Genomic DNA, 25,384 nt, shown 5'->3' with positions numbered 1-25,384 from the left:
GAGAGGAGGGAGCTGTAGTATAGGCCTCACACGTGGGTCTGGTGCTGCGGATCAGACGCTGGCTCCATGTGCTCTATGCAGACTGGGAAGTAGAGGAGGGAGCTGTAGTATAGGCCTCACACGTGGGTCTGGTGCTGCGGATCAGACGCTGGCTCCTTGTGCTCTATGCAGACTGGGAAGGAGAGGAGGGAGCTGTAGTATAGGCCTCACACGTGGGTCTGGTGCTGCGGATCAGACGCTGGCTCCTTGTGCTCTATGCAGACTGGGAAGGAGAGGAGGGAGCTGTAGTATAGGCCTCACAAGTGGGTCTGGTGCTGCGGATCAGACGCTGGCTCCTTGTGCTCTATGCAGACTGGGAAGGAGAGGAGGGAGCTGTAGTATAGGCCTCACACGTGGCTCTGGTGCTGGGGATCAGACGTTGGCTCCTTGTGCTCTATGCAGACTGGGAAGGAGAGGAGGGAGCTGTAGTATAGGCCTCATACGTGGGTCTGGTGCTGCGGATCAGACGCTGGCTCCTTGTGCTCTATGCAGACTGGGAAGGAGAGGAGGGAGCTGTAGTATAGGCCTCACACGTGGGTCTGGTGCTGCGGATCAGACGCTGGCTCCTTGTGCTCTATGCAGACTGGGAAGGAGTGGAGGGAGCTGTAGTATAGGCCTCACACGTGGGTCTGGTGCTGCGGATCAGACGCTGGCTCCTTGTGCTCTATGCAGACTGGGAAGGAGAGGAGGGAGCTGTAGTATAGGCCTCACACGTGGGTCTGGTGCTGCGGTCAGACGTTGGCTCCTTGTGCTCTATGCAGACTGGGAAGGAGAGGAGGGTGCTGTAGTATAGGCCTCACACGTGGGTCTGGTGCTGCGGATCAGACGCTGGCTCCTTCTGCTCTATGCAGACTGGGAAGGAGAGGAGGGAGCTGTAGTATAGGCCTCACACGTGGGTCTGGTGCTGCGGATCAGACGCTGGCTCCTTGTGCTCTATGCAGACTGGGAAGGAGAGGAGGGAGCTGTAGTAAAGGCCTCACACGTGGGTCTGGTGCTGCGGATCAGATGCTGGCTCCTTGTGCTCTATGCAGACTGGGAAGGAGAGGAGGGAGCTGTAGTATAGGCCTCACACGTGGGTCTGGTGCTGCGATCAGACGCTGGCTCCTTGTGCTCTATGCAGACTGGGAAGGAGAGGAGGGAGCTGTAGTATAGGCCTCACACGTGGCTCTGGTGCTGCGGATCAGACGCTGGCTCCTTGTGCTCTATGCAGACTGGGAAGGAGAGGAGGGAGCTGTAGTATAGGCCTCACACGTGGCTCTGGTGCTGCGGATCAGACGCTGGCTCCTTGTGCTCTATGCAGACTGGGAAGGAGAGGAGGGAGCTGTAGTATAGGCCTCACACGTGGGTCTGGTGCTGCGGATCAGACGCTGGCTCCTTCTGCTCTATGCAGACTGGGAAGGAGAGGAGGGAGCTGTAGTATAGGCCTCACACGTGGGTCTGGTGCTGCGGATCAGACGCTGGCTCCTTGTGCTCTATGCAGACTGGGAAGGAGAGGAGGGAGCTGTAGTAAAGGCCTCACACGTGGGTCTGGTGCTGCGGATCAGACGCTGGCTCCTTGTGCTCTATGCAGACTGGGAAGGAGAGGAGGGAGCTGTAGTATAGGCCTCACACGTGGGTCTGGTGCTGCGGATCAGACGCTGGCTCCTTGTGCTCTATGCAGACTGGGAAGGAGAGGACGGAGCTGTAGTATAGGCCTCACACGTGGGTCTGGTGCTGCGGATCAGACGCTGGCTCCTTGTGCTCTATGCAGACTGGGAAGGAGAGGAGGGAGCTGTAGTATAGGCCTCACAAGTGGGTCTGGTGCTGCGGATCAGACGCTGGCTCCTTGTGCTCTATGCAGACTGGGAAGGAGAGGAGGGAGCTGTAGTATAGGCCTCACACGTGGCTCTGGTGCTGGGGATCAGACGTTGGCTCCTTGTGCTCTATGCAGACTGGGAAGGAGAGGAGGGAGCTGTAGTATAGGCCTCATACGTGGGTCTGGTGCTGCGGATCAGACGCTGGCTCCTTGTGCTCTATGCAGACTGGGAAGGAGAGGAGGGAGCTGTAGTATAGGCCTCACACGTGGGTCTGGTGCTGCGGATCAGACGCTGGCTCCTTGTGCTCTATGCAGACTGGGAAGGAGTGGAGGGAGCTGTAGTATAGGCCTCACACGTGGGTCTGGTGCTGCGGATCAGACGCTGGCTCCTTGTGCTCTATGCAGACTGGGAAGGAGAGGAGGGAGCTGTAGTATAGGCCTCACACGTGGGTCTGGTGCTGCGGATCAGACGTTGGCTCCTTGTGCTCTATGCAGACTGGGAAGGAGAGGAGGGTGCTGTAGTATAGGCCTCACACGTGGGTCTGGTGCTGCGGATCAGACGCTGGCTCCTTCTGCTCTATGCAGACTGGGAAGGAGAGGAGGGAGCTGTAGTAAAGGCCTCACACGTGGGTCTGGTGCTGCGGATCAGACGCTGGCTCCTTGTGCTCTATGCAGACTGGGAAGGAGAGGAGGGAGCTGTAGTATAGGCCTCACACGTGGGTCTGGTGCTGCGATCAGACGCTGGCTCCTTGTGCTCTATGCAGACTGGGAAGGAGAGGAGGGAGCTGTAGTATAGGCCTCACACGTGGCTCTGGTGCTGCGGATCAGACGCTGGCTCCTTGTGCTCTATGCAGACTGGGAAGGAGAGGAGGGAGCTGTAGTATAGGCCTCACACGTGGCTCTGGTGCTGCGGATCAGACGCTGGCTCCTTGTGCTCTATGCAGACTGGGAAGGAGAGGAGGGAGCTGTAGTATAGGCCTCACACGTGGCTCTGGTGCTGCGGATCAGACGCTGGCTCCTTCTGCTCTATGCAGACTGGGAAGGAGAGGAGGGAGCTGTAGTATAGGCCTCACACGTGGGTCTGGTGCTGCGGATCAGACGCTGGCTCCTTGTGCTCTATGCAGACTGGGAAGGAGAGGAGGGAGCTGTAGTAAAGGCCTCACACGTGGGTCTGGTGCTGCGGATCAGACGCTGGCTCCTTGTGCTCTATGCAGACTGGGAAGGAGAGGAGGGAGCTGTAGTATAGGCCTCACACGTGGGTCTGGTGCTGCGGATCAGACGCTGGCTCCTTGTGCTCTATGCAGACTGGGAAGGAGAGGAGGGAGCTGTCGTATAGGCCTCACACGTGGGTCTGGTGCTGCGGATCAGACGCTGGCTCCTTGTGCTCTATGCAGACTGGGAAGGAGAGGAGGGAGCTGTAGTATAGGCCTCACACGTGGGTCTGGTGCTGCGGATCAGACGCTGGCTCCTTGTGCTCTATGCAGACTGGGAAGGAGAGGAGGGAGCTGTAGTATAGGCCTCACACGTGGGTCTGGTGCTGCGGATCAGACGCTGGCTCCATGTGCTCTATGCAGACTGGGAAGTAGAGGAGGGAGCTGTAGTATAGGCCTCACACGTGGGTCTGGTGCTGCGGATCAGACGCTGGCTCCTTGTGCTCTATGCAGACTGGGAAGGAGAGGAGGGAGCTGTAGTATAGGCCTCACACGTGGGTCTGGTGCTGCGGATCAGACGCTGGCTCCTTGTGCTCTATGCAGACTGGGAAGGAGAGGAGGGAGCTGTAGTAAAGGCCTCACACGTGGGTCTGGTGCTGCGGATCAGACGCTGGCTCCTTGTGCTCTATGCAGACTGGGAAGGAGAGGAGGGAGCTGTAGTATAGGCCTCACACGTGGGTCTGGTGCTGCGGATCAGACGCTGGCTCCTTGTGCTCTATGCAGACTGGGAAGGAGAGGACGGAGCTGTAGTATAGGCCTCACACGTGGGTCTGGTGCTGCGGATCAGACGCTGGCTCCTTGTGCTCTATGCAGACTGGGAAGGAGAGGAGGGAGCTGTAGTATAGGCCTCACAAGTGGGTCTGGTGCTGCGGATCAGACGCTGGCTCCTTGTGCTCTATGCAGACTGGGAAGGAGAGGAGGGAGCTGTAGTATAGGCCTCACACGTGGCTCTGGTGCTGGGGATCAGACGTTGGCTCCTTGTGCTCTATGCAGACTGGGAAGGAGAGGAGGGAGCTGTAGTATAGGCCTCATACGTGGGTCTGGTGCTGCGGATCAGACGCTGGCTCCTTGTGCTCTATGCAGACTGGGAAGGAGAGGAGGGAGCTGTAGTATAGGCCTCACACGTGGGTCTGGTGCTGCGGATCAGACGCTGGCTCCTTGTGCTCTATGCAGACTGGGAAGGAGTGGAGGGAGCTGTAGTATAGGCCTCACACGTGGGTCTGGTGCTGCGGATCAGACGCTGGCTCCTTGTGCTCTATGCAGACTGGGAAGGAGAGGAGGGAGCTGTAGTATAGGCCTCACACGTGGGTCTGGTGCTGCGGATCAGACGTTGGCTCCTTGTGCTCTATGCAGACTGGGAAGGAGAGGAGGGTGCTGTAGTATAGGCCTCACACGTGGGTCTGGTGCTGCGGATCAGACGCTGGCTCCTTCTGCTCTATGCAGACTGGGAAGGAGAGGAGGGAGCTGTAGTAAAGGCCTCACACGTGGGTCTGGTGCTGCGGATCAGACGCTGGCTCCTTGTGCTCTATGCAGACTGGGAAGGAGAGGAGGGAGCTGTAGTATAGGCCTCACACGTGGGTCTGGTGCTGCGATCAGACGCTGGCTCCTTGTGCTCTATGCAGACTGGGAAGGAGAGGAGGGAGCTGTAGTATAGGCCTCACACGTGGCTCTGGTGCTGCGGATCAGACGCTGGCTCCTTGTGCTCTATGCAGACTGGGAAGGAGAGGAGGGAGCTGTAGTATAGGCCTCACACGTGGCTCTGGTGCTGCGGATCAGACGCTGGCTCCTTGTGCTCTATGCAGACTGGGAAGGAGAGGAGGGAGCTGTAGTATAGGCCTCACACGTGGCTCTGGTGCTGCGGATCAGACGCTGGCTCCTTCTGCTCTATGCAGACTGGGAAGGAGAGGAGGGAGCTGTAGTATAGGCCTCACACGTGGGTCTGGTGCTGCGGATCAGACGCTGGCTCCTTGTGCTCTATGCAGACTGGGAAGGAGAGGAGGGAGCTGTAGTAAAGGCCTCACACGTGGGTCTGGTGCTGCGGATCAGACGCTGGCTCCTTGTGCTCTATGCAGACTGGGAAGGAGAGGAGGGAGCTGTAGTATAGGCCTCACACGTGGGTCTGGTGCTGCGGATCAGACGCTGGCTCCTTGTGCTCTATGCAGACTGGGAAGGAGAGGAGGGAGCTGTCGTATAGGCCTCACACGTGGGTCTGGTGCTGCGGATCAGACGCTGGCTCCTTGTGCTCTATGCAGACTGGGAAGGAGAGGAGGGAGCTGTAGTATAGGCCTCACACGTGGGTCTGGTGCTGCGGATCAGACGCTGGCTCCTTGTGCTCTATGCAGACTGGGAAGGAGAGGAGGGAGCTGTAGTATAGGCCTCACACGTGGGTCTGGTGCTGCGGATCAGACGCTGGCTCCATGTGCTCTATGCAGACTGGGAAGTAGAGGAGGGAGCTGTAGTATAGGCCTCACACGTGGGTCTGGTGCTGCGGATCAGACGCTGGCTCCTTGTGCTCTATGCAGACTGGGAAGGAGAGGAGGGAGCTGTAGTATAGGCCTCACACGTGGGTCTGGTGCTGCGGATCAGACGCTGGCTCCTTGTGCTCTATGCAGACTGGGAAGGAGAGGAGGGAGCTGTAGTATAGGCCTCACAAGTGGGTCTGGTGCTGCGGATCAGACGCTGGCTCCTTGTGCTCTATGCAGACTGGGAAGGAGAGGAGGGAGCTGTAGTATAGGCCTCACACGTGGCTCTGGTGCTGGGGATCAGACGTTGGCTCCTTGTGCTCTATGCAGACTGGGAAGGAGAGGAGGGAGCTGTAGTATAGGCCTCATACGTGGGTCTGGTGCTGCGGATCAGACGCTGGCTCCTTGTGCTCTATGCAGACTGTGAAGGAGAGGAGGGAGCTGTAGTATAGGCCTCACACGTGGGTCTGGTGCTGCGGATCAGACGCTGGCTCCTTGTGCTCTATGCAGACTGGGAAGGAGTGGAGGGAGCTGTAGTATAGGCCTCACACGTGGGTCTGGTGCTGCGGATCAGACGCTGGCTCCTTGTGCTCTATACAGACTGGGAAGGAGAGGAGGGAGCTGTAGTATAGGCCTCACACGTGGGTCTGGTGCTGCGGATCAGACGCTGGCTCCTTGTGCTCTATGCAGACTGGGAAGGAGAGGAGGGAGCTGTAGTATAGGCCTCACACGTGGGTCTGGTGCTGCCGATCAGACGTTGGCTCCTTGTGCTCTATGCAGACTGGGAAGGAGAGGAGGGTGCTGTAGTATAGGCCTCACACGTGGGTCTGGTGCTGCGGATCAGACGCTGGCTCCTTCTGCTCTATGCAGACTGGGAAGGAGAGGAGGGAGCTGTAGTATAGGCCTCACACGTGGGTCTGGTGCTGCGGATCAGACGCTGGCTCCTTGTGCTCTATGCAGACTGGGAAGGAGAGGAGGGAGCTGTAGTAAAGGCCTCACACGTGGGTCTGGTGCTGCGGATCAGACGCTGGCTCCTTGTGCTCTATGCAGACTGGGAAGGAGAGGAGGGAGCTGTAGTATAGGCCTCACACGTGGGTCTGGTGCTGCGATCAGACGCTGGCTCCTTGTGCTCTATGCAGACTGGGAAGGAGAGGAGGGAGCTGTAGTATAGGCCTCACACGTGGCTCTGGTGCTGCGGATCAGACGCTGGCTCCTTGTGCTCTATGCAGACTGGGAAGGAGAGGAGGGAGCTGTAGTATAGGCCTCACACGTGGCTCTGGTGCTGCGGATCAGACGCTGGCTCCTTGTGCTCTATGCAGACTGGCAAGGAGAGGAGGGAGCTGTAGTATAGGCCTCACACGTGGGTCTGGTGCTGCGGATCAGACGCTGGCTCCTTGTGGTCTATGCAGACTGGGAAGGAGAGGAGAGAGCTGTAGTATAGGCCTCACACGTTGGTCTGGTGCTGCGGATCAGATGTTGGCTCCTTGTGCTCTATGCAGACTGGGAAGGAGAGGAGGGAGCTGTAGTATAGGCCTCACACGTGGGTCTGGTGCTGCGGATCAGACGCTGGCTCCTTGTGCTCTATGCAGACTGGGAAGGAGAGGAGGGAGCTGTAGTATAGGCCTCACACGTGGGTCTGGTGCTGCGGATCAGACGCTGGCTCCTTCTGCTCTATGCAGACTGGGAAGGAGAGGAGGGAGCTGTAGTATAGGCCTCACACGTGGGTCTGGTGCTGCGGATCAGACGCTGGCTCCTTGTGCTCTATGCAGACTGGGAAGGAGAGGAGGGAGCTGTAGTAAAGGCCTCACACGTGGGTCTGGTGCTGCGGATCAGACGCTGGCTCCTTGTGCTCTATGCAGACTGGGAAGGAGAGGAGGGAGCTGTAGTATAGGCCTCACACGTGGGTCTGGTGCTGCGGATCAGACGCTGGCTCCTTGTGCTCTATGCAGACTGGGAAGGAGAGGACGGAGCTGTAGTATAGGCCTCACACGTGGGTCTGGTGCTGCGGATCAGACGCTGGCTCCTTGTGCTCTATGCAGACTGGGAAGGAGAGGAGGGAGCTGTAGTATAGGCCTCACAAGTGGGTCTGGTGCTGCGGATCAGACGCTGGCTCCTTGTGCTCTATGCAGACTGGGAAGGAGAGGAGGGAGCTGTAGTATAGGCCTCACACGTGGCTCTGGTGCTGGGGATCAGACGTTGGCTCCTTGTGCTCTATGCAGACTGGGAAGGAGAGGAGGGAGCTGTAGTATAGGCCTCATACGTGGGTCTGGTGCTGCGGATCAGACGCTGGCTCCTTGTGCTCTATGCAGACTGGGAAGGAGAGGAGGGAGCTGTAGTATAGGCCTCACACGTGGGTCTGGTGCTGCGGATCAGACGCTGGCTCCTTGTGCTCTATGCAGACTGGGAAGGAGTGGAGGGAGCTGTAGTATAGGCCTCACACGTGGGTCTGGTGCTGCGGATCAGACGCTGGCTCCTTGTGCTCTATGCAGACTGGGAAGGAGAGGAGGGAGCTGTAGTATAGGCCTCACACGTGGGTCTGGTGCTGCGGATCAGACGTTGGCTCCTTGTGCTCTATGCAGACTGGGAAGGAGAGGAGGGTGCTGTAGTATAGGCCTCACACGTGGGTCTGGTGCTGCGGATCAGACGCTGGCTCCTTCTGCTCTATGCAGACTGGGAAGGAGAGGAGGGAGCTGTAGTAAAGGCCTCACACGTGGGTCTGGTGCTGCGGATCAGACGCTGGCTCCTTGTGCTCTATGCAGACTGGGAAGGAGAGGAGGGAGCTGTAGTATAGGCCTCACACGTGGGTCTGGTGCTGCGATCAGACGCTGGCTCCTTGTGCTCTATGCAGACTGGGAAGGAGAGGAGGGAGCTGTAGTATAGGCCTCACACGTGGCTCTGGTGCTGCGGATCAGACGCTGGCTCCTTGTGCTCTATGCAGACTGGGAAGGAGAGGAGGGAGCTGTAGTATAGGCCTCACACGTGGCTCTGGTGCTGCGGATCAGACGCTGGCTCCTTGTGCTCTATGCAGACTGGGAAGGAGAGGAGGGAGCTGTAGTATAGGCCTCACACGTGGGTCTGGTGCTGCGGATCAGACGCTGGCTCCTTCTGCTCTATGCAGACTGGGAAGGAGAGGAGGGAGCTGTAGTATAGGCCTCACACGTGGGTCTGGTGCTGCGGATCAGACGCTGGCTCCTTGTGCTCTATGCAGACTGGGAAGGAGAGGAGGGAGCTGTAGTAAAGGCCTCACACGTGGGTCTGGTGCTGCGGATCAGACGCTGGCTCCTTGTGCTCTATGCAGACTGGGAAGGAGAGGAGGGAGCTGTAGTATAGGCCTCACACGTGGGTCTGGTGCTGCGGATCAGACGCTGGCTCCTTGTGCTCTATGCAGACTGGGAAGGAGAGGAGGGAGCTGTCGTATAGGCCTCACACGTGGGTCTGGTGCTGCGGATCAGACGCTGGCTCCTTGTGCTCTATGCAGACTGGGAAGGAGAGGAGGGAGCTGTAGTATAGGCCTCACACGTGGGTCTGGTGCTGCGGATCAGACGCTGGCTCCTTGTGCTCTATGCAGACTGGGAAGGAGAGGAGGGAGCTGTAGTATAGGCCTCACACGTGGGTCTGGTGCTGCGGATCAGACGCTGGCTCCATGTGCTCTATGCAGACTGGGAAGTAGAGGAGGGAGCTGTAGTATAGGCCTCACACGTGGGTCTGGTGCTGCGGATCAGACGCTGGCTCCTTGTGCTCTATGCAGACTGGGAAGGAGAGGAGGGAGCTGTAGTATAGGCCTCACACGTGGGTCTGGTGCTGCGGATCAGACGCTGGCTCCTTGTGCTCTATGCAGACTGGGAAGGAGAGGAGGGAGCTGTAGTATAGGCCTCACAAGTGGGTCTGGTGCTGCGGATCAGACGCTGGCTCCTTGTGCTCTATGCAGACTGGGAAGGAGAGGAGGGAGCTGTAGTATAGGCCTCACACGTGGCTCTGGTGCTGGGGATCAGACGTTGGCTCCTTGTGCTCTATGCAGACTGGGAAGGAGAGGAGGGAGCTGTAGTATAGGCCTCACACGTGGGTCTGGTGCTGCGGATCAGACGCTGGCTCCTTGTGCTCTATGCAGACTGTGAAGGAGAGGAGGGAGCTGTAGTATAGGCCTCACACGTGGGTCTGGTGCTGCGGATCAGACGCTGGCTCCTTGTGCTCTATGCAGACTGGGAAGGAGTGGAGGGAGCTGTAGTATAGGCCTCACACGTGGGTCTGGTGCTGCGGATCAGACGCTGGCTCCTTGTGCTCTATACAGACTGGGAAGGAGAGGAGGGAGCTGTAGTATAGGCCTCACACGTGGGTCTGGTGCTGCGGATCAGACGCTGGCTCCTTGTGCTCTATGCAGACTGGGAAGGAGAGGAGGGAGCTGTAGTATAGGCCTCACACGTGGGTCTGGTGCTGCCGATCAGACGTTGGCTCCTTGTGCTCTATGCAGACTGGGAAGGAGAGGAGGGTGCTGTAGTATAGGCCTCACACGTGGGTCTGGTGCTGCGGATCAGACGCTGGCTCCTTCTGCTCTATGCAGACTGGGAAGGAGAGGAGGGAGCTGTAGTATAGGCCTCACACGTGGGTCTGGTGCTGCGGATCAGACGCTGGCTCCTTGTGCTCTATGCAGACTGGGAAGGAGAGGAGGGAGCTGTAGTAAAGGCCTCACACGTGGGTCTGGTGCTGCGGATCAGACGCTGGCTCCTTGTGCTCTATGCAGACTGGGAAGGAGAGGAGGGAGCTGTAGTATAGGCCTCACACGTGAGTCTGGTGCTGCGATCAGACGCTGGCTCCTTGTGCTCTATGCAGACTGGGAAGGAGAGGAGGGAGCTGTAGTATAGGCCTCACACGTGGCTCTGGTGCTGCGGATCAGACGCTGGCTCCTTGTGCTCTATGCAGACTGGGAAGGAGAGGAGGGAGCTGTAGTATAGGCCTCACACGTGGCTCTGGTGCTGCGGATCAGACGCTGGCTCCTTGTGCTCTATGCAGACTGGCAAGGAGAGGAGGGAGCTGTAGTATAGGCCTCACACGTGGGTCTGGTGCTGCGGATCAGACGCTGGCTCCTTGTGGTCTATGCAGACTGGGAAGGAGAGGAGAGAGCTGTAGTATAGGCCTCACACGTTGGTCTGGTGCTGCGGATCAGATGTTGGCTCCTTGTGCTCTATGCAGACTGGGAAGGAGAGGAGGGAGCTGTAGTATAGGCCTCACACGTGGGTCTGGTGCTGCGGATCAGACGCTGGCTCCTTGTGCTCTATGCAGACTGGGAAGGAGAGGAGGGAGCTGTAGTAAAGGCCTCACACGTGGGTCTGGTGCTGCGGATCAGACGCTGGCTCCTTGTGCTCTATGCAGACTGGGAAGGAGAGGAGAGAGCTGTATTATAGGCCTCACACGTGTGTCTGGTGCTGCGGATCAGACGCTGGCTCCTTGTGCTCTATGCAGACTGGGAAGGAGAGGAGGGAGCTGTAGTATAGGCCTCACACGTGGGTCTGGTGCTGCGATCAGACGCTGGCTCCTTGTGCTCTATGCAGACTGGGAAGGAGAGGAGGGAGCTGTAGTATAGGCATCACACGTGGGTCTGGTGCTGCGGATCAGACGCTGGCTCCTTGTGCTCTATGCAGACTGGGAAGGAGAGGAGGGAGCTGTAGAATAGGCCTCACACGTGGGTCTGGTGCTGCGGATCAGACGCTGGCTCCTTGTGCTCTATGCAGACTGGGAAGGAGAGGAGAGAGCTGTATTATAGGCCTCACACGTGTGTCTGGTGCTGCGGATCAGACGCTGGCTCCTTGTGCTCTATGCAGACTGGGAAGGAGAGGAGGGAGCTGTAGTATAGGCCTCACACGTGGGTCTGGTGCTGCGATCAGACGCTGGCTCCTTGTGCTCTATGCAGACTGGGAAGGTGAGGAGGGAGCTGTAGTATAGGCATCACACGTGGGTCTGGTGCTGCGGATCAGACGCTGGCTCCTTGTGCTCTATGCAGACTGGGAAGGAGAGGAGGGAGCTGTAGAATAGGCCTCACACGTGGCTCTGGTGCTGCGGATCAGACGCTGGCTCCTTGTGGTCTATGCAGACTGGGAAGGAGAGGAGAGAGCTGTAGTATAGGCCTCACACGTTGGTCTGGTGCTGCGGATCAGACGTTGGCTCCTTGTGCTCTATGCAGACTGGGAAGGAGAGGAGGGAGCTGTAGTATAGGCCTCACACGTGGGTCTGGTGCTGCGGATCAGACGCTGGCTCCTTGTGCTCTATGCAGACTGGGAAGGAGAGGAGAGAGCTGTAGTATAGGCCTCACACGTGGCTCTGGTGCTGCGGATCAGACGCTGGCTCCTTGTGCTCTATGCAGACTGGGAAGGAGAGGAGGGAGCTGTAGTATAGGCCTCACACGTGGGTCTGGTGCTGCGGCTCAGACGCTGGCTTCTTGTGCTCTATGCAGACTGGGAAGGAGAGGAGGGAGCTGTAGTATAGGCCTCACACGTGGGTCTGGTGCTGCGGATCAGACGCTGGCTCCTTGTGCTCTATGCAGACTGGGAAGGTGTGGAGGGAGCTGTAGTATAGGCCTCACACGTGGGTCTGGTGCTGCGGATCAGACGCTGGCTCCTTGTGCTCTATGCAGACTGGGAAGGAGAGGAGGGAGCTGTAGTATAGGCCTCACACGTGGGTCTGGTGCTGCGGATCAGACGCTGGCTCCTTGTGCTCTATGCAGACTGGGAAGGAGAGGAGGGAGCTGTAGTATAGGCCTCACACGTGGCTCTGGTGCTGCGGATCAGACGTTGGCTCCTTGTGCTCTATGCAGACTGGGAAGGAGAGGAGGGAGCTGTAGTATATGCCTCACACGTGGGTCTGGTGCTGCGGATCAGACGCTGGCTCCTTCTGCTCTATGCAGACTGGGAAGGAGAGGAGGGAGCTGTAGTATAGGCCTCACACGTGGGTCTGGTGCTGCGGATCAGACGCTGGCTCCTTGTGCTCTATGCAGACTGGGAAGGAGAGGAGAGAGCTGTATTATAGGCCTCACACGTGTGTCTGGTGCTGCGGATCAGACGCTGGCTCCTTGTGCTCTATGCAGACTGGGAAGGAGAGGAGGGAGCTGTAGTATAGGCCTCAAACGTGGGTCTGGTGCTGCGATCAGACGCTGGCTCCTTGTGCTCTATGCAGACTGGGAAGGAGAGGAGGGAGCTGTTGTATAGGCCTCACACGTGGCTCTGGTGCTGCGGATCAGACGCTGGCTCCTTGTGCTCTATGCAGACTGGGAAGGAGAGGAGGGAGCTGTAGTATAGGCCTCACACGTGGCTCTGGTGCTGCGGATCAGACGCTGGCTCCTTGTGCTCTATGCAGACTGGGAAGGAGAGGAGGGAGCTGTAGTATAGGCCTCACACGTGGGTCTGGTGCTGCGGATCAGACGCTGGCTCCTTGTGCTCTATGCAGACTGGGAAGGAGAGGAGAGAGCTGTATTATAGGCCTCACACGTGGCTCTGGTGCTGCGGATCAGACGCTGGCTCCTTGTGCTCTATGCAGACTGGGAAGGAGAGGAGGGAGCTGTAGTATAGGCATCACACGTGGGTCTGGTGCTGCGTATCAGACGCTGGCTCCTTGTGCTCTATGCAGACTGGGAAGGAGAGGAGGGAGCTGTAGTAAAGTCCTCACACGTGGGTCTGGTGCTGCGGATCAGACGCTGGCTCCTTGTGCTCTATGCAGACTGGGAAGGAGAGGAGGGAGCTGTAGTATAGGCCTCACACGTGGCTCTGGTGCTGCGGATCAGACGCTGGCTCCTTGTGCTCTATGCAGACTGGGAAGGAGAGGAGAGAGCTGTAGTATAGGCCTCACACGTGGGTCTGGTGCTGCGGATCAGACGCTGGCTCCTTGTGCTCTATGCAGACTGGGAAGGAGAGGAGAGAGCTGTGTAGTATAGGCCTCACACGTGGCTCTGGTGCTGCGGATCAGACGCTGGCTCCTTGTGCTCTATGCAGACTGGGAAGGAGAGGAGGGAGCTGTAGTATAGGCCTCACACGTGGGTCTGGTGCTGCGGATCAGACGCTGGCTCCTTGTGCTCTATGCAGACTGGGAAGGAGAGGAGGGAGCTGTAGTATAGGCCTCACACGTGGCTCTGGTGCTGCGGATCAGACGTTGGCTCCTTGTGCTCTATGCAGACTGGGAAGGAGAGGAGGGAGCTGTAGTATAGGCCTAACACGTGGGTCTGGTGCTGCGGATCAGACGCTGGCTCCTTGTGCTCTATGCAGACTGGGAAGGAGAGGAGGGAGCTGTAGTATAGGCCTCACACGTGGCTCTGGTGCTGCGGATCAGACGCTGGCTCCTTGTGCTCTTTGCAGACTGGGAAGGAGAGGAGGGAGCTGTGTAGTATTGGCCTCACACGTGGCTCTGGTTCTGCGGATCAGACGTTGGCTCCTTGTGCTCTATGCAGACTGGGAAGGAGAGGAGGGAGCTGTAGTATAGGCCTCACACGTGGGTCTGGTGCTGCGGATCAGACGCTGGCTCCTTGTGCTCTATGCAGACTGGGAAGGAGAGGAGGGAGCTGTAGTATAGGCCTCACACGTGGGTCTGGTGCTGCGGATCAGACGCTGGCTCCTTGTGCTCTTTGCAGACTGGGAAGGAGTAGAGAGAGCTGTAGTATAGGTCTCACACGTGGCTCTGGTGCTGCGGATCAGATGTTTGCTCCTTGTGCTCTATGCAGACTGGGAAGGAGAGGAGGGAGCTGTAGTATAGGCCTCACACGTGGGTCTGGTGCTTCGGATCAGACGTTGGCTCCTTGTGCTCTATGCAGACTGGGAAGGAGAGGAGGGAGCTGTAGTATAGGCCTCACACGTGGGTCTGGTGCTGCTGATCAGACGATGGCTCCTTGTGCTCTATGCAGACTGGGAAGGAGAGGACTGAGTTGTAGTATAGGTCTCACACGTGGGTCTGGTGCTGCGGATCAGACGCTGGCTCCTTGTGCTCTATGCAGACTGGGAAGGAGAGGAGGGAGCTGTAGTATATGCCTCACACGTGGCTCTGGTGCTGCGGATCAGACGCTGGCTCCTTGTGCTCTATGCAGACTGGGAAGGAGAGGAGGGAGCTGTAGTATAGGCCTCACACGTGGCTCTGGTGCTGCGGATCAGACGCTGGCTCCTTGTGCTCTATGCAGACTGGGAAGGAGAGGAGGGAGCTGTAGTATAGGCCTCACACGTGGCTCTGGTGCTGCGGATCAGACGCTGGCTCCTTGTGCTCTATGCAGATTGGGAAGGAGAGGAGTGAGCTGTAGTATAGGCCTCACACGTGGGTCTGGTGCTGCGGATCAGACGCTGGCTCCTTGTGCTCTATGCAGATTGGGAAGGAGAGGAGGGAGCTGTAGTATAGGCCTCACACGTGGGTCTGATGCTGCGGATCAGACGTTGGCTCCTTGTGCTCTATGCAGACTGGGAAGGAGAGGAGGGAGCTGTAGTATAGGCCTCACACGTGGGTCTGATGCTGCGGATCAGACGCTGGCTCCTTGTGCTCTATGCAGACTGGGAAGGAGAGGAGGGAGCTGTAGTATAGGCCTCACACGTGGGTCTGATGCTGCGGATCAGACCCTGGCTCCTTGTGCTCTATGCAGACTGGGAAGGAGAGGAGAGAGCTGTAGTATAGGTCTCACACGTGGCTCTGGTGCTGCGGATCAGACGCTGGCTCCTTGTGCTCTATGCAGATTGGGAAGGAGAGGAGGGAGCTGTAGTATAGGCCTCACACGTGGGTCTGATGCTGCGGATCAGACGTTGGCTCCTTGTGCTCTATGCAGACTGGGAAGGAGAGGATGGAGCTGTAGTATAGGCCTCACACGTGGGTCTGATGCTGCGGATCAGACGCTGGCTCCTTGTGCTCTATGCAGACTGGGAAGGAGAGGAGGGAGCTGTAGTATAGGCCTCACACATGGGTCTGATGCTGCGGATCAGACCCTGGCTCCTTGTGCTCTATGCAGACTGGAAAGGAGAGGAGGGAGCTGTAGTATAGGCCTCACACGTGGGTCTGGTGCTGCGGATCAGACGCTGGCTCCTTGTGCTCTATGCAGACTGGGAAGGAGAGGAGAGAGCTGTAGTATAGGTCTCACACGTGGCTCTGGTGCTGCGGATCAGACGCTGGCTCCTTGTGCTCTATGCAGACTGGGAAGGAGAGGAGGGAGCTGTAGTATAGGCCTCACACGTGGGTCTGGTGCTGCGTATCAGACGCTGGCTCCTTGTGCTCTATGCAGACTGGGAAGGAGAGGAGGGAGCTGTAGTATAGGCCTCACACGTGGCTCTGGTGCTGCGGATCAGACGCTGGCTCCTTGTGCTCTATGCAGATTGGGAAGGAGAGGAGTGAGCTGTAGTATAGGCCTCACACGTGGGTCTGGTGCTGCGGATCAGACGCTGGCTCCTTGTGCTCTATGCAGATTGGGAAGGAGAGGAGGGAGCTGTAGTATAGGCCTCACACGTGGGTCTGATGCTGCGGATCAGACGTTGGCTCCTTGTGCTCTATGCAGACTGGGAAGGAGAGGAGGGAGCTGTAGTATAGGCCTCACACGTGGGTCTGATGCTGCGGATCAGACGCTGGCTCCTTGTGCTCTATGCAGACTGGGAAGGAGAGGAGGGAGCTGTAGTATAGGCCTCACACGTGGGTCTGATGCTGCGGATCAGACCCTGGCTCCTTGTGCTCTATGCAGACTGGGAAGGAGAGGAGAGAGCTGTAGTATAGGTCTCACACGTGGCTCTGGTGCTGCGGATCAGACGCTGGCTCCTTGTGCTCTATGCAGATTGGGAAGGAGAGGAGGGAGCTGTAGTATAGGCCTCACACGTGGGTCTGATGCTGCGGATCAGACGTTGGCTCCTTGTGCTCTATGCAGACTGGGAAGGAGAGGATGGAGCTGTAGTATAGGCCTCACACGTGGGTCTGATGCTGCGGATCAGACGCTGGCTCCTTGTGCTCTATGCAGACTGGGAAGGAGAGGAGGGAGCTGTAGTATAGGCCTCACACATGGGTCTGATGCTGCGGATCAGACCCTGGCTCCTTGTGCTCTATGCAGACTGGGGAGGACTGAGTTGTAGTATAGGCCTCACACGTGGGTCTGGTGCTGCGGATCAGACACTGGCTCCTTGTGCTCTATGCAGACTGGGAAGGAGAGGAGGGTGCTGTAGTATAGGCCTCACACGTTGGTCTGGTGCTGCGGATCAGATGTTGGCTCCTTGTGCTCTATGCAGACTGGGAAGGAGAGGAGAGAGCTGTAGTATAGGCCTCACACGTGGGTCTGGTGCTGCGGATCAGACGCTGGCTCCTTGTGGTCTATGCAGACTGGGAAGGAGAGGAGAGAGCTGTAGTATAGGCCTCACACGTTGGTCTGGTGCTGCGGATCAGATGTTGGCTCCTTGTGCTCTATGCAGACTGGGAAGGAGAGGAGGGAGCTGTAGTATAGGCCTCACACGTGGGTCTGGTGCTGCGGATCAGACGCTAGCTCCTTGTGGTCTATGCAGACTGGGAAGGAGAGGAGAGAGCTGTAGTATAGGCCTCACACGTTGGTCTGGTGCTGCGGATCAGATGTTGGCTCCTTGTGCACTATGCAGACTGGGAAGGAGAGGAGGGAGCTGTAGTATAGGCCTCACACGTGGGTCTGGTGCTGCGGATCAGACGCTGGCTCCTTGTGCTCTATGCAGACTGGGAAGGAGAGGAGGGAGCTGTAGTATAGGCCTCACACGTGGGTCTGGTGCTGCGGATCAGACGCTGGCTCCTTGTGCTCTATGCAGACTGGGAAGGAGAGGAGGGAGCTGTCGTATAGGCCTCACACGTGGGTCTGGTGCTGCGGATCAGACGCTGGCTCCTTGTGCTCTATGCAGACTGGGAAGGAGAGGAGGGAGCTGTCGTATAGGCCTCACACGTGGGTCTGGTGCTGCGGATCAGACGCTGGCTCCTTGTGCTCTATGCAGACTGGGAAGGAGAGGAGGGAGCTGTAGTATAGGCCTCACACGTGGGTCTGGTGCTGCGGATCAGACGCTGGCTCCATGTGCTCTATGCAGACTGGGAAGTAGAGGAGGGAGCTGTAGTATAGGCCTCACACGTGGGTCTGGTGCTGCGGATCAGACGCTGGCTCCTTGTGCTCTATGCAGACTGGGAAGGAGAGGAGGGAGCTGTAGTATAGGCCTCACACGTGGGTCTGGTGCTGCGGATCAGACGCTGGCTCCTTGTGCTCTATGCAGACTGGGAAGGAGAGGAGGGTGCTGTAGTATAGGCCTCACACGTGGGTCTGGTGCTGCGGATCAGACGCTGGCTCCTTCTGCTCTATGCAGACTGGGAAGGAGAGGAGGGAGCTGTAGTATAGGCCTCACACGTGGGTCTGGTGCTGCGGATCAGACGCTGGCTCCTTGTGCTCTATGCAGACTGGGAAGGAGAGGAGGGAGCTGTAGTAAAGGCCTCACACGTGGGTCTGGTGCTGCGGATCAGACGCTGGCTCCTTGTGCTCTATGCAGACTGGGAAGGAGAGGAGGGAGCTGTAGTATAGGCCTCACACGTGGGTCTGGTGCTGCGGATCAGACGCTGGCTCCTTGTGCTCTATGCAGACTGGGAAGGAGAGGAGGGAGCTGTAGTATATGCCTCACACGTGGCTCTGGTGCTGCGGATCAGACGCTGGCTCCTTGTGCTCTATGCAGCCTGGGAAGGAGAGGAGGGAGCTGTAGTATAGGCCTCACACGTGGCTCTGGTGCTGCGGATCAGACGCTGGCTCCTTGTGCTCTATGCAGACTGGGAAGGAGAGGAGTGAGCTGTAGTATAGGCCTCACACGTGGGTCTGGTGCTGCGGATCAGACGCTGGCTCCTTGTGCTCTATGCAGATTGGGAAGGAGAGGAGGGAGCTGTAGTATAGGCCTCACACGTGGGTCTGATGCTGCGGATCAGACGTTGGCTCCTTGTGCTCTATGCAGACTGGGAAGGAGAGGAGGGAGCTGTAGTATAGGCCTCACACGTGGGTCTGATGCTGCGGATCAGACGCTGGCTCCTTGTGCTCTATGCAGACTGGGAAGGAGAGGAGGGAGCTGTAGTATAGGCCTCACACGTGGGTCTGGTGCTGCGGATCAGACGCTGGCTCCTTGTGCTCTATGCAGACTGGGAAGGAGTGGAGGGAGCTGTAGTATAGGCCTCACACGTGGGTCTGGTGCTGCGGATCAGACGCTGGCTCCTTGTGCTCTATGCAGACTGGGAAGGAGAGGAGGGAGCTGTAGTATAGGCCTCACACGTGGGTCTGGTGCTGCGGATCAGACGCTGGCTCCTTGTGCTCTATGCAGACTGGGAAGGAGAGGAGGGAGCTGTAGTATAGGCCTCACACGTGGCTCTGGTGCTGCGGATCAGACGTTGGCTCCTTGTGCTCTATGCAGACTGGGAAGGAGAGGAGGGAGCTGTAGTATAGGCCTCACACGTGGGTCTGGTGCTGCGGATCAGACGTTGGCTCCTTGTGCTCTATGCAGACTGGGAAGGAGAGGAGGGAGCTGTAGTATAGGCCTCACACGTGGGTCTGGTGCTGCGGATCAGACGCTGGCTCCTTGTGCTCTATGCAGACTGGGAAGGAGAGGAGGGAGCTGTAGTAAAGGCCTCACACGTGGGTCTGGTGCTGCGGATCAGACGCTGGCTCCTTGTGCTCTATGCAGACTGGGAAGGAGAGGAGGGAGCTGTGTAGTATAGGCATCACACGTGGGTCTGGTGCTGCGTATCAGACGCTGGCTCCTTGTGCTCTATGCAGACTGGGAAGGAGAGGAAGGAGCTGTAGTATAGGCCTCACACGTGGGTCTGGTGCTGCGGATCAGACGCTGGCTCCTTGTGCTCTATGCAGACTGGGAAGGAGAGGAGGGAGCTGTTGTAAAGGCCTCACACGTGGGTCTGGTGCTGCGGATCAGACGCTGGCTCCTTGTGCTCTATGCAGACTGGGAAGGAGAGGAGGGAGCTGTAGTATAGGCCTCACACGTGGCTCTGGTGCTGCGGATCAGACGCTGGCTCCTTGTGCTCTATGCAGACTGGGAAGGAGAGGAGAGAGCTGTAGTATAGGCCTCACACGTGGGTCTGGTGCTGCGGATCAGACGCTGGCTCCTTGTGCTCTATGCAGACTGGGAAGGAGAGGAGGGAGCTGTAGTATAGGCCTCCAACGTGGGTCTGGTGCTGCGGATTAGACGCTGGCTCCTTGTGCTCTATGCAGACTGGGAAGGAGAGGAGGGAGCTGTAGTATAGGCATCACACGTGGGTCTGGTGCTGCGGATCAGACTTTGGCTCCTTGTGCTCTATGCAGACTGGGAAGGAGAGGAGGGAGCTGTAGAATAGGCCTCACACGTGGCTCTGGTGCTGCGGATCAGACGCTGGCTCCTTGTGGTCTATGCAGACTGGGAAGGAGAGGAGAGAGCTGTAGTATAGGCCTCACACGTTGGTCTGGTGCTGCGGATCAGACGTTGGCTCCTTGTGCTCTATGCAGACTGGGAAGGAGAGGAGGGAGCTGTAGTATAGGCCTCACACGTGGGTCTGGTGCTGCGGCTCAGACGCTGGCTCCTTGTGCTCTATGCAGACTGGGAAGGAGAGGAGGGAGCTGTAGTATAGGCCTCACACGTGGGTCTGGTGCTGCGGATCAGACGCTGGCTCCTTGTGCTCTATGCAGACTGGGAAGGAGAGGAGGGAGCTGTAGTATAGGCCTCACACGTGGGTCTGGTGCTGCGGATCAGACGCTGGCTCCTTGTGCTCTATGCAGACTGGGAAGGAGAGGAGGGAGCTGTCGTATAGGCCTCACACGTGGGTCTGGTGCTGCGGATCAGACGCTGGCTCCTTGTGCTCTATGCAGACTGGGAAGGAGAGGAGGGAGCTGTAGTATAGGCCTCACACGTGGGTCTGGTGCTGCGGATCAGACGCTGGCTCCTTGTGCTCTATGCAGACTGGGAAGGAGAGGAGGGAGCTGTAGTATAGGCCTCACACGTGGGTCTGGTGCTGCGGATCAGACGCTGGCTCCATGTGCTCTATGCAGACTGGGAAGTAGAGGAGGGAGCTGTAGTATAGGCCTCACACGTGGGTCTGGTGCTGCGGATCAGACGCTGGCTCCTTGTGCTCTATGCAGACTGGGAAGGAGAGGAGGGAGCTGTAGTATAGGCCTCACACGTGGGTCTGGTGCTGCGGATCAGACGCTGGCTCCTTGTGCTCTATGCAGACTGGGAAGGAGAGGAGGGTGCTGTAGTATAGGCCTCACACGTGGGTCTGGTGCTGCGGATCAGACGCTGGCTCCTTCTGCTCTATGCAGACTGGGAAGGAGAGGAGGGAGCTGTAGTATAGGCCTCACACGTGGGTCTGGTGCTGCGGATCAGACGCTGGCTCCTTGTGCTCTATGCAGACTGGGAAGGAGAGGAGGGAGCTGTAGTAAAGGCCTCACACGTGGGTCTGGTGCTGCGGATCAGACGCTGGCTCCTTGTGCTCTATGCAGACTGGGAAGGAGAGGAGGGAGCTGTAGTATAGGCCTCACACGTGGGTCTGGTGCTGCGGATCAGACGCTGGCTCCTTGTGCTCTATGCAGACTGGGAAGGAGTGGAGGGAGCTGTAGTATATGCCTCACACGTGGCTCTGGTGCTGCGGATCAGACGCTGGCTCCTTGTGCTCTATGCAGCCTGGGAAGGAGAGGAGGGAGCTGTAGTATAGGCCTCACACGTGGCTCTGGTGCTGCGGATCAGACGCTGGCTCCTTGTGCTCTATGCAGACTGGGAAGGAGAGGAGTGAGCTGTAGTATAGGCCTCACACGTGGGTCTGGTGCTGCGGATCAGACGCTGGCTCCTTGTGCTCTATGCAGATTGGGAAGGAGAGGAGGGAGCTGTAGTATAGGCCTCACACGTGGGTCTGATGCTGCGGATCAGACGTTGGCTCCTTGTGCTCTATGCAGACTGGGAAGGAGAGGAGGGAGCTGTAGTATAGGCCTCACACGTGGGTCTGATGCTGCGGATCAGACGCTGGCTCCTTGTGCTCTATGCAGACTGGGAAGGAGAGGAGGGAGCTGTAGTATAGGCCTCACACGTGGGTCTGGTGCTGCGGATCAGACGCTGGCTCCTTGTGCTCTATGCAGACTGGGAAGGAGTGGAGGGAGCTGTAGTATAGGCCTCACACGTGGGTCTGGTGCTGCGGATCAGACGCTGGCTCCTTGTGCTCTATGCAGACTGGGAAGGAGAGGAGGGAGCTGTAGTATAGGCCTCACACGTGGGTCTGGTGCTGCGGATCAGACGCTGGCTCCTTGTGCTCTATGCAGACTGGGAAGGAGAGGAGGGAGCTGTAGTATAGGCCTCACACGTGGCTCTGGTGCTGCGGATCAGACGTTGGCTCCTTGTGCTCTATGCAGACTGGGAAGGAGAGGAGGGAGCTGTAGTATAGGCCTCACACGTGGGTCTGGTGCTGCGGATCAGACGCTGGCTCCTTCTGCTCTATGCAGACTGGGAAGGAGAGGAGGGAGCTGTAGTATAGGCCTCACACGTGGGTCTGGTGCTGCGGATCAGACGCTGGCTCCTTGTGCTCTATGCAGACTGGGAAGGAGAGGAGGGAGCTGTAGTAAAGGCCTCACACGTGGGTCTGGTGCTGCGGATCAGACGCTGGCTCCTTGTGCTCTATGCAGACTGGGAAGGAGAGGAGGGAGCTGTGTAGTATAGGCATCACACGTGGGTCTGGTGCTGCGTATCAGACGCTGGCTCCTTGTGCTCTATGCAGACTGGGAAGGAGAGGAGGGAGCTGTAGTATAGGCCTCACACGTGGGTCTGGTGCTGCGGATCAGACGCTGGCTCCTTGTGCTCTATGCAGACTGGGAAGGAGAGGAGGGAGCTGTTGTAAAGGCCTCACACGTGGGTCTGGTGCTGCGGATCAGACGCTGGCTCCTTGTGCTCTATGCAGACTGGGAAGGAGAGGAGGGAGCTGTAGTATAGGCCTCACACGTGGCTCTGGTGCTGCGGATCAGACGCTGGCTCCTTGTGCTCTATGCAGACTGGGAAGGAGAGGAGGGAGCTGTAGTATAGGCCTCACACGTGGGTCTGGTGCTGCGGATCAGACGCTGGCTCCTTGTGCTCTATGCAGACTGGGAAGGAGAGGAGGGAGCTGTAGTATAGGCCTCCAACGTGGGTCTGGTGCTGCGGATCAGACGCTGGCTCCTTGTGCTCTATGCAGACTGGGAAGGAGAGGAGGGAGCTGTAGTATAGGCCTCACACGTGGCTCTGGTGCTGCGGATCAGACGTTGGCTCCTTGTGCTCTATGCAGACTGGGAAGGAGAGGAGGGAGCTGTAGTATAGGCCTAACACGTGGGTCTGGTGCTGCGGATCAGACGCTGGCTCCTTGTGCTCTATGCAGACTGGGAAGGAGAGGAGGGAGCTGTAGTATAGGCCTCACACGTGGCTCTGGTGCTGCGGATCAGACGCTGGCTCCTTGTGCTCTATGCAGACTGGGAAGGAGAGGAGGGAGCTGTAGTATAGGCCTCACACGTGGGTCTGGTGCTGCGGATCAGACGCTGGCTCCTTGTGCTCTATGCAGACTGGGAAGGAGAGGAGGGAGCTGTCGTATAGGCCTCACACGTGGGTCTGGTGCTGCGGATCAGACGCTGGCTCCTTGTGCTCTATGCAGACTGGGAAGGAGTGGAGGGAGCTGTAGTATAGGCCTCACACGTGGGTCTGGTGCTGCGGATCAGACGCTGGCTCCTTGTGCTCTATGCAGACTGGGAAGGAGAGGAGGGAGCTGTAGTATAGGCCTCACACGTGGGTCTGGTGCTGCGGATCAGACGCTGGCTCCATGTGCTCTATGCAGACTGGGAAGTAGAGGAGGGAGCTGTAGTATAGGCCTCACACGTGGGTCTGGTGCTGCGGATCAGACGTTGGCTCCTTGTGCTCTATGCAGACTGGGAAGGAGAGGAGGGAGCTGTAGTATAGGCCTCACACGTGGGTCTGGTGCTGCGGATCAGACGTTGGCTCCTTGTGCTCTATGCAGACTGGGAAGGAGAGGAGGGAGCTGTAGTATAGGCCTCACACGTGGGTCTGGTGCTGCGGATCAGACGCTGGCTCCTTGTGCTCTATGCAGACTGGGAAGGAGAGGAGGGAGCTGTAGTATAGGCCTCACACGTGGGTCTGGTGCTGCGGATCAGACGCTGGCTCCTTGTGCTCTATGCAGACTGGGAAGGAGAGGAGGGAGCTGTAGTAAAGGCCTCACACGTGGGTCTGGTGCTGCGGATCAGACGTTGGCTCCTTGTGCTCTATGCAGACTGGGAAGGAGAGGAGGGAGCTGTAGTATAGGCCTAACACGTGGCTCTGGTGCTGCGGATCAGACGCTGGCTCCTTGTGCTCTATGCAGACTGGGAAGGAGAGGAGGGAGCTGTAGTATAGGCCTCACACGTGACTCTGGTACTGCGGATCAGACGTTGGCTCCTTGTGCTCTATGCAGCCTGGGAAGGAGAGGACTGAGCTGTAGTATAGGCCTCACACGTGGGTCTGGTGCTGCGGATCACTCAGGCGTTGGCTTTTTGTGGTCTGCGCTTGTATTAACGCACACAAAGAACAACACTGTTACTGTAACTATTTATTAAAATTTATCAATAAATTTAAAAAATCCATAAATAAAAACTGAACTGGAATGTATGTATGGTACTAATACCTGTGAATTCTTATTATCATGCAGAGTTTATTTCCGTGTGCTGGAGGGATTATCCCTTTTTTTCTGTGGTTAGGAGTAAATCCCGCTCTTTAAGCTGATGTGAGCGACCACTTTTCTTTTTATCTGTGTTACAGAAGACGATCTGGAAGGATACGAGAAATCTGTCCCAGGGAAGAGGAGAGCAAATCGGGTGAGTAGAGATCGGATCTCTGTACATGGGTATAAATAAAGGATAATAATACACTATAATGGGTCATTGCATGTTCATACAGTAGAATCTGTTAATAAAATAATTTCAGCGATAGATTGTTAGCTCATCAGTCGAGGAATAGTTACTGATTCTTTTTTTTTCTTAGTGGAACCGTCGTAATGAGAAGGGGGAGACTGTCCTGCACAGGGCCTGTATTGAGGGGAACATGAAGCTGGTCCAGTGCCTGTTGGAAAAGGTAAGCCCCTTTCCGCATGTCCTGTCCCCCAAATATGTGGGCTGTGTGCCCCTTATTGCATGTGATATGTCCTAATGACGGGGGCTGGGTGTCGCTATGCTGTATGTGCTGTTCCCCCGTGACGAGGGCTGGGTGTCGCTGTGGTGTGTGTGACGTTCCCCCATGACGGGGGCTGGGTGTCACTGTGGTGTGTGTGACGTTCCCCCATGACGAGGGCTGGGTGTCGCTGTGGTGTGTGTGACGTTCCCCCATGACGAGGGCTGGGTGTCTCTGTGGTGTGTGTGACGTTCCCCCATGACGGGGGCTGGGTGTCGCTGTGGTGTATGTGACGTTCCTCCATGACGAGGGCTGGGTGTCGCTGTGCTGTATGTGGCGTTCCCCCATGACGAGGGCTGGGTGTCGCTATGCTGTATGTGCCGTTCCCCCGTGACGAGGGCTGGGTGTCGCTGTGGTGTGTGTGACGTTCCCCCATGATGAGGGCTGGGTGTCGCTGTGGTGTGTGTGACGTTCCCCCATGACGAGGGCTGGGTGTCGTTGTGGTGTATATGACGTTCCCCCATGACGGGGGCTGGGTGTCGCTGTGGTGTATGTGACGTTCCCCCATGATGGGGGCTGGGTGTCGCTGTGGTGTGTGTGACGTTCCCCCATGAAGAGGGCTGGGTGTCGCTGTGGTGTGTGTGACGTTCCCCCATGACGGGGGCTGGGTGTCGCTGTGGTGTGTGTGACGTTCCCCCATGACGAGGGCTGGGTGTCGCTGTGGTGTGTGTGACGTTCCCCCATGACGAGGGCTGGGTGTCGTTGTGG

General features: G+C 57.8%; 1 protein-coding gene across 1 annotated transcript in view; it reads left to right on the top strand.

Moving 5' to 3' along the window:
- Positions 1–25,384, top strand: part of TONSL (tonsoku like, DNA repair protein) — a 210,435-nt gene that overhangs the window by 112,936 nt on the left and 72,115 nt on the right. The window contains exons 12-13 of the mRNA XM_088462520.1: positions 24,269–24,324; positions 24,491–24,580. Coding sequence (XP_088318646.1) covers positions 24,269–24,324; positions 24,491–24,580 — 146 coding nt within the window. The remainder of the gene's footprint in view (positions 1–24,268; positions 24,325–24,490; positions 24,581–25,384) is intronic.

The sequence above is a fragment of the Taudactylus pleione genome, unplaced genomic scaffold, assembly GCF_031769625.1.
Source record: "Taudactylus pleione unplaced genomic scaffold, aTauple2 ptg001259l, whole genome shotgun sequence".
Taxonomy (NCBI): Eukaryota; Metazoa; Chordata; class Amphibia; order Anura; family Myobatrachidae; genus Taudactylus; species Taudactylus pleione.
The sequence above is the reverse complement of the archived record's forward strand: the minus strand, read 5'-3'. Positions and strand labels throughout refer to the sequence as shown.